At 45.7% G+C, this 12,477-nt stretch overlaps 1 protein-coding gene across 1 annotated transcript in view; it reads left to right on the top strand.

The window, feature by feature from the left end:
* The window catches only part of Bsx (brain-specific homeobox), a 13,074-nt gene extending 4,127 nt beyond the window's left edge, over positions 1 to 8,947 (top strand). The window contains exon 4 of the mRNA XM_013009515.1: positions 8,885 to 8,947. Within this exon, the coding sequence (XP_012864969.1) occupies positions 8,885 to 8,947 (63 nt within the window). The remainder of the gene's footprint in view (positions 1 to 8,884) is intronic.
* Positions 8,948 to 12,477: the final 3,530 nt, after the last annotated feature.

Raw genomic sequence — 12,477 nt, 5'->3', positions numbered from 1 at the left:
CGCAGTCCAGGCGCGCGCTCGCGCCGGAGCGCACGCGGTGGCGGGGAGGCAGATGCGGGCGCGGAAAACCCACGGGAGCGCTTTCCCCAGACGTGAGGCGCCTCCGTCCCGAGGCTCCGGCGTCGCGTGAGCCGCCGCGCGTGGAAGCGGCCCCGGCCCCCGCCTGCTGGAAGCAAAGTTTTAGCAACAGACGAGGCCGAAGGACGGATTCAATCCAACGACGCGGCGCGCGGGCGCGGGCGGCTCGGTGGGGCGGCGCGGCGGCAGGGCGGGGCCCAGCGCCCTCCCTGCCCCCATCTTCTAGCCCCTAACTGGGCTCGCGGACGCAGGCGAATAAAGGGCTCGCCGGGCAGAGCCGGGACGGACCCTGCGTCTCCGGCCGTTTGTTTCCGCTCGCGCGTCGCAGGCGGGGCCCGGGCGGTGACCTTGGCCGTGACCTTGGCCGTCCCGGGAGCCGGCCTCGCACCGAGGGCCGGGAAAGGGTCACCGCAAACGGTGCCTCGGGGCTTCCCAAGGCGGAAGGGCTCTTTTCTGACGTTTGGAATTGGAAATGAACACTTCCTCCTCCGGACACGTAGCAAAGAGCCGCGGGGGGTGTGCCCCCATCCCCTCTGCCCCCCATTCCCGATCCCCTCGGCCCCTCCCCCTCGTGCCCTCTCCCCCCCTCTTTCTGGAAGATTGGAAAAGCTCAACCCGCAGCCTCAGCAGGCACACAGGGCTTGGGGCTTGGGCTGCGCGCCATCTTTCCGTGCCCTTGCCCCCCTAGTAAGGGCGCCGATGGGAAAGATCCTTCTAGGTCTAAGGTTTATGAGTTTTATATTTGTAGCCTAGATCCCCCCAAACAAAACAAGAGGCTTTTGGGGTTTCTAAGACGAACCTAAATGTCAGTGAGAGCGCGCCACTTAATTTTATCTTTCAGAGGCAAAAAACCCAACAAAACAAAAACAAAAAGAAAACAACAAACCACTGCTTTCAAAACACCAGCATCGTAGAGCCTTTGGGATTTTCCGAAGGATTTGATTCATAATGGGAGAGATTGTGAGTCCGGCTGAGAAATGCTACTTCTTCCCATTCACAGACAGGAAACCGAGGCTGCGATGGCTGATGCCCGTACTCACCAAGTCCAGGCTAGCTAATAACACCAAGGTGGAGTTTTTAAAAAATCACTGCTTGGTCACTTTGTTTTTCGTAAGCGGTTTTTTTTTTCCTTTTGGTATTTTTACTTCTCACTTTGTACACATTGCTCTCATTTCTTCTTTTAATTTTATTTTATTGTAAGGGAGATGTATGAAGGGTTACAGTTACATAAGTAAGGTAATGAGTACATTTCTGATCAACCATTGTTACCCCCTCCCTCATTTTCTCCCACTTTCCCTCCCCCTTCCAACATAGTGTCTTGTGACTATCACTGTTGCATCCATTCACCCTTTTTCCTTTGTTTAATCATTTTCTTGTTCCCTTTCCTTTCCCCAAATCAGATAAATGTATATACAAGACACAGGGTACCAACATCTCATTTCTTTAGATTGGTAGATGTGTTTATTTAAAAACAATTACAAGCTGGGTGCTGGTGGCTCACACTTGCAATCCTAGCTACTCAGGAGGCTGAGATTTGATGATCAGGGTTCAAAGCCAGCTTGGGCAGGAAAATCTGTGAGATTCTTATCTCCAATTAACCACCAAAAAGCTAGAAGCATAGCTGTGGTTCAAGTGGTAGAGGGCTAGCCTGGAGCAAAAATGCTCAGGGACAGCACCCAGGCCTCGAGTTCAAGCTCCAGGACTGGCACACACACAAAATCCAGGCCCAGATTTCTCATCTGTTCAGAATGACAGCCCCTCTCTTTCCCCCTTCCCCCCTCCTCCCCTCCTCCTCTTCCTCCTCCTTCTCCCCCCCCCCCTCTTCCTCTTCCCTGTTCTGGAGATCAAACCCAGGGCTCCTTGAATGCTAGGCAAGTAATCTGCCACTGAACCCTACCCATCCTCAGTATCACTTCAAGAAAAGAATTGACAGCAAATGCTCTACAGCAGAACAAATGGTTTGATTAGAGAGAAAAATGTGATTTGTGAATAGGAATGTCCTAGAAGGGAAAGTTGAAACTATCACACAAGAACGTGGAGCTAAGGGGAAATGTTCACATTTTTCTAATCTCGGGAAGAACTGCTAAAAGGATTTGGAAAGAATCTTTAACATCGAAATAGTGTGTATTTGGGAGGGTGAACACAAACGCAAAACCACCTGGCGTTGATCTCCTTCTCCTGCCTTCCCAAGATGCCAGGGTTTAGTCTAAGCCTGCAAGGAGCCCCGCAGGTGCATCTCCCGAGCTTCAAGTAAACAGGAGCCGCAGCAGCATGAGCAGTGCTGGGCTCCATCGCAGAACACAAAGCACGGTGAGATGCCAGTTCCTGCTCACCTTGCTCTTCCCTTAGTGGCAGTTCCTCGCTCGAATGAATGGGAGGGAAAAGCTTCCACTGCAACACCAGACTTGCTGACCGTGACACAATACACACACACACACACACCCTTAAGATTGGTGGAGCTGGGGAATAGACACAATTTAGTCTCAATTCAATGTCACGTGATAGCACTTTTTGGCTTTGATCAAAGCCTCCATAGGCCGAGAATGTCCCAGGCTTTGCCTCAACTCAGTTTCACTCAGATTGAAGGTCTGACCAAAGTAAGCTCGTGATGACGTACTACAGAAAGACACATGCAGGTCTGGTTTGGAAAGGAACTAAGGCATCTTCAAATAACCAGGGTAGGCAAGTCATACCACTTCTAACCCCAAATGTCATAATTTCATTTTTCATGTTTGTCCCCAATGCTCTATTTCAGATGGTTTAGATTCCATAGATTTTTTTTTGGGGGTCCGGTCGTGGGGCCTGAACTCTGGGCCTGGGCGCTGTCCCTCAGCTCTTCAGCTCAAGGCTAGTGCTCTACCACTTGAGCCACAGCACCACTTCTGGCTTTTTTCTTTTTGCTTATGTGGTGCTGAGGAATCGAACCCAGGGCCTCAGGCATGCAAGGCAAGCACTCTACCACTGAGCCACCTTCCCAGCCCTCCATAGATTTTTTTTTGAAAAAATGTTATTGACAAAAGAAACATCACAAAACATGGATTCCATAGACTTTTGAGAGAGAGTTTTGGTAATTGTCTGATCATGACATAAGAAATAAGAAATAAACAATACACCAGCCAGCCATTAAGGAGTACCTCACTAGAATCCACGACCCCGCTCCATGAGAGAGGAGCTTTGTCTTGGGATGGATGTGGTGATTGGAGAGACAGAGCAAGCAAAATGCTTTCTGGTACTAAGAGAATCCTGCAATATACAGGCTTAGTTGAGTCGGTGGTTCCTTGGCCTTCCTAAATTTACACAGAAAAACAATGAGTTAGTTGAACTTTGTGTGTAGTATATATTTTTGGCATCGTGTTTTAAAGAGGAGTTGACCACCTAAAAGTCACCTTGTGTGCAGAAAGCTGGACAGTTATGAGTGTGGAAAAGAACAAATAAAGGATTGGGAGCTTTTAATTTTAGAGGAGGAAAGCTCTGGAATGAGTGGAGAGGAAGGCAGTCACAGGAGTCATTTGGATGGCTGCAGTGGGATTAAGTGTCAAAGTTCACCTGCAATCCCAGCTCCCGAGGCTGCAGTGGAGGACCCGTGGCTTAGTGGCCAGAACACGCTGCATGGTGAAACCTTGTCTCAGAAACAACAATGATAATAATAATGAGAGGGAGAGAGAGAGAGAGGAAGGAAGGAAGGGAAAGAAAGAGGAAGGAAGGGGGAGGGAGGGAGGAAGGAAGGAAGGAAGGGAGGGAGGGAGGGAGGGAGGAAGGAAGGAAGGAAGGAAGGAAGGGAAAGAAAGAAAAGGGAGGGAGGGAGGGAGGAAGGAAGGAAGGAAGGAAGGGAAAGAAAGAAAAGGGAGGGAGGGAGGGAGGAAGGAAGGAAGGAAGGAAGGAAAGAAGGGAGGGAAGACGGAAGGGAGGAAAGAAGGAAGGAAGGAAGGGAAAGAAAGAAAAGGGAGGGAGGGAGGGAAGAAGGAAGGAAAGAAGGGAGGGAAGAAGGAAGGGAGGAAAGAAGGAAGGAAGGAAGGGAAAGAAAGAAAAGGGAGGGAGGGAGGGAAGAAGGAAGGAAGGAAGGGAGGGAAGAAGGAAGGGAGGAAAGAAGGAAGGGAGGAAAGAAGGAAGGAAGGGAAAGAAAGAAAAGGGAGGGAGGGAGGGAAGAAGGAAGGAAGGGAGGAAAGAAGGGAGGGAGAGAGGAAGGAAGGGAAGATGGGATGGAAAGAAGGAAGAGATGGAGGGAGGGAGGGAAAGGAAGAAAGGAAGGAAGGAAGAAAGAAAAAGAAAAGAAAGGAAGGGAGGGAGGAAGGAAGGAAGGAAGAAAGGAGAAATCCCAGCACTCGGTTTTAGAAAGTAAGTGGAAACAGAGTGGTGTAATACATGAAGGACAAAGAGTCTTAAGAAGAAACATTAGATAAAATGGATGCCCTTCATTTTATACCTGGAAGAAATCAAGTCTCAGATAACATGGGTGTCTGTGTTTCATGGCCTGTTACTTTAGAAGGATTACAGAATTTGTACATCTGGTGGTCAGAGATAATTCCAGTAAATATGTAGGGATGAAAATTCAAAGTCATTCCCATGTACTCTCTTCATTTCATTTTACTTACACATTCATTTATTCACAAGTAGAATCTTCCTATGTAGCCCAGGATGGCCTTGAACTTGCTACCCTCCCGTTCGTCCCCCTTCTCTAGTTCTGAGATTACAGGTGAGCCACCATGCCTGCTCCCAAGTATATTCTGGTTGTAGTTCCTTTTCTCCTTCATTTTCTTCCTTCCTTCCTTCTCAGAATTCCTGCTGTGTACACCTTTCCTCCATGATTTCCGTTATAAGCATCCCATGATCCTTCCCTTCCAGTGGGACACTCTGTAGTACAGAAGAACCCAGTCAGATCTTGCGTCACAGCTGTTGGCTAGGTGGCTCACCATAGAGGTTTACATTCTAAGTTTGGTTTTGCCAATATTAAAATTATTGCTTACTTGGCCACTACAAATGTGTGTGTCCAATAAATCAGGTAAGAAAGGCAAGGAATGTGAGATAAGAGCTACAGATGTACCTATGGTGATGCTTTGGGTGCAAACAACTAGAGGATGGAGGAAGGTAAGAACCTGCAGCGAGGGTCAGAGCATCCTCACCCTGAGCATCCTGGGACCTGCAGCGAGGGTCAGAGCATCCTCACCCAGAGCATCATGGGACCTGCAGCGAGGGTCAGAGCATCCTCACCCTGAGCATCATGGGACCTGCAGCTGGTATCACAGGTTAACTACAAGGTGATGTGTGGGCTTCATCTCATCCTCATGTCTCAGAAGAAGTGTTTCTTTATGTGGCTTCCTTATCTTTTGTGCTGAGGAAGGATTGATAAGCCCAGAATAAAAGAGGATCTGGAACATGTTCCTGATCTGCTCCACACTCTGGATTTCCTGTCAGTGCATTGCTGCCATCCCCGGGATTCCTTTTCTTTTCTTTTATTCTTCTTCCCTATATCTCCCCCCCCCATGCATGTGTGTGTGTGTGTGTGTGTGTGCACGTGTGCGCACACGCACACGTGTAATACCAGGGATCAAACCCAGGTCTTTGTGCAGAAGCTCTGCCACTAAGCTCCACGGCCAGCTCAGTTTTCCCCTCCTGTCCAAGGGCTCACAGTTGATTGTGCTTTCTGAGCATTGATGCCTGACGATGTCATGTGATCACCCTTTGCTCAAGCAAATCTTTATTCTAATCTCATGCTTTATTGGCTAAGTATAGAATTCTAAATTGGAAATCATTTATGAATAATTTTGAATGTTCCACTCCATTTTTAGCTTCCAATTTCAACTGGGAAGTCTCAACCTACTTTGATTCATGATTGTTGTGTGCTATTTTATTTATGCATTTACTTATCCTTTTTGGCAGCTAGTAGAATGCTTTTTTTTTTGTAGCCAGTGTACTGAAAATGTACAATTATGTGCCTTGCTTTAGGTCCACTTTTGCCTGTTGTTCTGGATACTCAATAGGCCTTTTAGTTGGAAAACTCATTTTTCCCCACTTGTAGTCAATTTTCTTGAATTAGTTCCTTGATGAGCCTGTCTCTGTGTGCATTGTGAGACTACTATTCCTTGGGTTTTTTTTTTAGCCTACTAGGTTGATTCTTTAAACTTCTCATTTTTCTTCTCATTTTTTCCTATCCTTTATCCTTTTGGTTTTGCTCGTTTCTATGACAATTCCTTTGTTAGTTTCAGAACTTATTTTTGAGATTTTAATTTTTCTTGATCACAATTCGAATTCTCAGGAACTCTTCAGTTGCCTTCTTCTTTTTAAAGTCATCTTGTTTAATTTGCTCAGCTGTTTGGAAATTCCATTTGTCTGGTTATGTTTAAGTGAGAAATGAAAAAAAAATAAGTCTTGAAGGAAACTAGAAGTCTGCTAACTGTAAGCTTTACTGTGGGTATGATACCATGGCGGAAGAACTCAATAAATTCTGAAGTCAGAATTTTTAAGTCTTCTATTTTAGGCTGGCCAAATTCCTCAGAAATTTCCAGACTCTCTGTCTCCATCTCTCTGTCTCTGGTCTTTTAGCTAGCAGCCATTAGTTGTCTACAGCGGTCACGTTTTGCCGAGCCCCTGTGTGCACACGGCGTGCCTTGATCAGCCACAGCCTCTGTCATGGCCCTTCCTCCTGCCACTCTTCCTCCTCCCTGCTTCTCCAAACTCCTGCTTGTCCAACAAGTCCCAGCAACCTGACAGTGAAGTGCGAGAAGAGCAGAGCTCCTAATTTAAGCTGACATTTATAGTGAACAATGGAGGTGTTGAGTTAGTTTCACATTTACTTTTATGAAACGGAAGCGGTTGAGTTCAGTAGGACTCATTATCATCAGAACAGATTAAAACGGGAAGTGGGGGCTGGGAAGGTGGCTCAGTGGTAGAGCGCTTGCCTTGCATGCCTGAGGCCCTGGGTTCCATTCCTCAGCACCACATAAGCAAAAAGAAAAAAAGCCGGAAGTGGCACTGTGGCTCAGGTGGTAGAGCACTAGCCTTGAGCTGAAGAGCTGAGGGACAGCACCCAGACCCAGAGTTCAGGCCCCACGACCGGACCCAAAAAGAAAAAAATAAAAATAAAACGGGAAGTGGAGAGGTGCGGTGGGCAGGCCAGCGGGAGGGTCAGCTATGCCTTCTTTGTAGAGTGAGCTTGATAATTGAGTGGCAAAAATAAAGTGCAAGATTGGTTTGGAAGATGAATTTGCCCCCAGGGAAAGAGTACATATGAGACCCAAAGAACACAGCAGAGACCCCGCTGGCTCCACGAGCGCCTTCTCCCCTTCCTAGCAGAGGAGAGGGCCACAGAACAGGTCCAGCACCCAGTGGCGCTCCTGGTCGAGGGCGTGGGTGGTCAGGTTTGGTCTTTAAGCGTCTTTATCTGCACGGGGCCCTCAACAAGAATTTCCAGGTGAGGGAACTGAGGTTATCACTGGCTCTCCATTGGCCAGAGCAGGCCAGTGTTTTGTATCTACGAATTCAACTAACTGCCTACTGAAAATAATGGGAAACAAACGAACACACGCAGGGCTTCTGTACTACACATGCCTTATTTTCTTGCCATTGTTCTCTAAACAACACAATGTAGCAACTGTTCACAGAGCACCCGCCTTGCGGTTGGTGTTATAGTGATCTAGAGGCTGTGCAGTGGCTGTACATGAATACTTGGCCATGTACGGGAAGGACTTGCGTAGCTAGTGCACGTATGTGGGTGGTCTGGAACCCACCCCCCTCTTTGGTTCTGAGGGGTAGCTACATTTCATTTTCCTTGGACTCAGATGAATTTAAAACCAGGGCACCTGATGGAGGCATGGAGAGAAACAGAGAAAGGAAAAACAGACAAGCAGCCAACGCCCCTGCTCTGTGCCCCCCCCCCGACATTTACATACGCACATTATAGACGGGCTGGCAGAGACAGGACGCGAGCAGGAAGGGCAGAACTGGAAGGTGACCAATTAAGACATTAAGCGTTTTGTGACACATGGACACAGTTGTATTTTGCCCCATAACAAGGCCATCAGCTCATTTTCAGGGGGCTGCTGCCTTCCTCAGCTCAATCCTCACATCAAAGCAGAACCGTCTGCTTGCATTTTCCAATTAGAATAGGGATGCTAATTTATACTCCTTAATGCGTGACGGTGAGAGACCCCTTCAATTAACAGGATTCTATGGCCAGCAAAATAAAAGGTACACAAAGAGGTGCAGGCTGGAACAGCCGAAATTCTCATTAAATCAAAAGGTCCAGTATTCATTACCTCGTGCATCTGAGGCTAACCACTAAGAACAGGATCATCAAAGGAGACTTAATGGGTTAAATTGAGACTATAATCTAATTAAAATATTAGATGTGGCTAAATAATTCTTTGATATTCATCTAAAGCTTTTATTCAAAATAGGTGCTCGAGGTTTGTAACACAAGGATGATCAATTTTAAGCAGAGGCAACAAATTTAGGGACCTCATCTGTCCGACTTCAAAGTGTCACTATTGTGTGGATTCAGGGGAGATGGGGCAGGCCTCGCTGCGGGGCCGGCGTGGGGCAGGTAGGAGGAGGAATGGACGGGCTTCCTCATATTAGTTTTGATAAATGTAGGGTTGCTGGAAAATATGGGAGCTGTTTGGTGAGCTGACCATCAAGAGAGAAAGTACATTTAAGGTCCAAAAGATTATTATGTACTATCCAGAGACCTCTACTGGTTTTTTCCATGGTGGTTTTCTGTGTGGATAGCTTCCCGAAGGACTAATAATTATACATTCTGCACTTTAATTTCCTGGCAGTGGTTTTCCTGACTATCCCGTCTGTACCCTAGGTACAGCGAGTTCTTGAAACACCTGTTGTGGAAGTCTGGAGCCGGGTGAGCAAGGGTGCCTGAGGACCAGGCTGCTCTGTGATTCGCCACTTTAATAGAAGGCATGGTGAAATCTTATCAGACATTTCCAGGTCTCCGAGACTCCCGTGTGCCTGGAATGTACACATGGCTCTGATCCTCACAACCCGTTAGAGTTATTTAATAGCAGAGGACCATTTATTCAAGCTTATTGAAAATTAATTGCTTATGTTACCCGGGTTTGCCGGGGGGAGATGAAGCAGCTACGGAGAGGCGGCAGGGGAGGTGAGCCTGACCACCCATCCATGCTCTCCATGGAGCCTCGGTATGGCCAAAGAAAGAGGTCTGGGGAAAACACTACGCATTTCGCTTCGTATTGCATTTTGCACTGTATTGCCTTTATAACATTTTAGGAAGGCCTACCAACTTTCTACTTATATTACTGAGCCAAAATTACATAACCTAACATGAATAATGGGATCCTTTCAAACCAGGGAGTGATTTAGGGAGTGAATAAGTGAGGGAAAGAAGGAAAGTTTGGCATCAAAAGCCTTTGGTTTCCCATTGGCCAGCTATTCGCTTAAGAAATTGAGACATTTGGGGCTGGGAATGTGGCTTCGGGGTAGAGTGCTTTCCTAGCATGCATGAAGCCCTGGGTTCCATTCCTCAGTACTGCATACTCAGAAAAAGCTGGAAGTGGTGCTGTGGCTCCAGGATAAGTGCTAGCCTTGAGCACAGAGAGGCTCAAGGACAGTGCCCAGGACCTGAGTTCAAGCTCCAGGACCAGCATTAAAAAAACCCAAACAAACCTTAAAACCTTTTTAATTGTTAAATGTCACTTTTAATATGGTAAAAAATATGCTAAATCTCTCCAAGATATTTTATACTAGCTATACTTGTCTTGATACCTGAAGACTATCACTCAAATTCAATTTCATTTTTCTGCTATTTTTCAATAAGTAATTAGAAAAGAATCCCCTCCTGAGTTGATGTAGTCTGCTATTGTAAGCCATTTGCTATCAACTCCAAGTTCTCAATTAGCTACAGTGTTGTTATAATTACTGGACGTGTTTTCAAACAACTCCCAGTTAATAACTGTTGGGATGAAGAGTCATTTTCTCACTATAGACTGGACTGGGCACGCTCGTGCTTGCCGTGATGTTTTGACAATGATTCATTAACCAATAATAAGGCCCCAATTGGAACCATTAGGCATCTCTGCCTTTGCTAGGCTTACCTTTTATTTTGTTCCTCAATATTGTCTTTGCTTGACTTGGTTTCTGGATAACTCCCAAGAGACTCCTTACTATAGAAAACAAAATCAAGAAGACAGCTGTCATTAAATTCAGCTACTTGTAAAAAAGGGAAATAAAAGCTCCTTTTAAGAGGATGCTCTTGTTGAAAACTCAAGATAGAAACATCACTGTAAAAGGAGACGGTAATAAGAGAGCATACATGGCTTAAAGGACCTTTATTTGTACCAACTCAGAGATTAGGGGGACTTTATCCCATGGCTTTCAATGGCTTAGATAACATTGGGCCAGAGGCAAGCCTTTCCTCATCATACTTTGCTGAGTATCGCAAACAGAAATGTCATAAAGCTGGGTTTCTAACAGATCCATGTTGTTGTCATTAAGTACAATTTAAAGAAGCAAAAAAGTATTTTCCATTTGCTATGCAGAATATCCTGATCTTGGGGATATCTATGGTAGCTTGTGACATTATTCAAGATCATTGTATTGGGGCTGGGAAGGTAGCTTAGTGGTAGAGTGCTTGCCTAGCATGCATGAGGCCCTGGGTTCAATTCCTCAGTACCACATAAACAGAAAAAGCCAGAAGTGGCACTGTGTGACTCAAGTGGTAGAGTGCTAACCTTGAGCAAAAGGAGCTCAGAGACAGGGCCCAGGCCCTGAGTTCAAAGCCCCAGGACTGGCAAAAAAAAAAAAAGAAAGAAAAAAGAAAAAGATCATTCTATTGTAAAATGTCTTGGAGCCTCACAAAGGGCCATTTTGATTCATTCTTCAATTTCAATCCCTAAGTTAGAGCAATTTGTGTGTGTGTGTGTGTGTGTGTGCAGATGCATGCACACATGCAAGCATATGCCAATATGTAGGCTTCAACTTATGGCACTTGTGCTTGCTCAATTTTCTTGCTCATAGATGGTGCTCTACCACTTGGGCCCTGCCTCTAGTCTAGCATTTTGTTGGTTAATTGGAAATGGTGTCTCTTGGACTTTTCTATCTGGGCTGGCTACCAACTGTATGTATCCAGGTGTCAGCCTATAAACCCCAGGCTCTCAACTAGTAAGTGTCTTGTCTTTCTTTAGCTAAAGTCCTTTTAGATACCACCTGGCACTGTATAAGGAATGGGGACGCTTAGGATTTCATGTCTGGGTGTGGCTTGGGGGAAGGATTCTGCGAAGAGTTGTGTGACATCAGCTCACTTCAACTGCTTCAGCTGAGTGCTGGGCGTTGAAGGTACTGCGTGTCACAGAGCTGGGAAGATTTACCTGGTACAGGCTTGCCAAAAAGCTTGCGATGGCAAGTATCCTGTAAAAAAATGTTTTATTGCTGAACATTCTTCTTCCTACGTCTAGTCCAACTTTATCAGTGTGTGAAGGCATGTGTCAGGCACATGGCCACACATACTTCCAAAAATTAAACAGTGGAAATGTAGGTCCCACGTTGAAATCCACTATAATTCCATGTTCCTTACCAGCCCGGAGAAATAAGAACATCCTCATTCCACAGACAAATGACCAAACAGTTCCCAGACCACCAGTTCTCACGGCTTCTAATTTTCAGACAAAGTTAGGTGCAGGGAGCTTTCTATCACATCACGACGAAGGTACACAACACACAAGTGAGTTTCCAAAGCAAGGTCTCCTGCCGCATGTACAAAGAGAAGCAGATATGCCACAAATCATTGTTAAAATGAACCATTTCTGGATACGCCCATAGAAGGAAGTCTTCTGGTAATGAAGACTGGGAGTTGTAATAATATTTCTAAAGGTAATGAGAAAAATTTTGATTCACATTTAAACATAGTAATACACCATGATATAGGCTTATCTTACGTAACATTTTGTTTGTGTTAGGCTGTTTGTGGTGATGGGAGATGCCAGTCAGCACACACACTGGCGCGAGGCTTTGTGGAGCCGTCTCTCACGGCTGTCTGTGGTGAGAGTTTCTTGGTGTGTTGGAGGATGCGTAACAAATGTCTTGATGCTCTATTAGAGCAACATTTGATGTGTTCCATTTCAGAAGGGACATCTAGATGCATTTTCAATTCTTTCAATTGTACATATATGTTTCTTGCTGAACTTGGAGATTCAAGTAATAATTTTGAAATGTTATCTCAGAATTCATTGGTGGTTGGTCCCAGATGAGATCATCTTAAGGGAAATAGAAGTGTTTAGCAGGGATGTAGGAAAGGGACACAAGTAGGTAAATTTATTTTTCAGGGACTAAGAAAGGGTGGAGATAATTTAAGACATTGACAGATCCAGTATGAAATCAATGGCTTTATTTTCTGGTTATCAGCCTAAATTTAAACTGGCCTGAAAAATAAATAAA

The sequence above is a fragment of the Dipodomys ordii genome, unplaced genomic scaffold (assembly GCF_000151885.1).
Source record: "Dipodomys ordii isolate 6190 unplaced genomic scaffold, Dord_2.0 Scaffold10, whole genome shotgun sequence".
NCBI lineage: Eukaryota > Metazoa > Chordata > Mammalia > Rodentia > Heteromyidae > Dipodomys > Dipodomys ordii.
The sequence above is the reverse complement of the archived record's forward strand: the minus strand, read 5'-3'. Positions and strand labels throughout refer to the sequence as shown.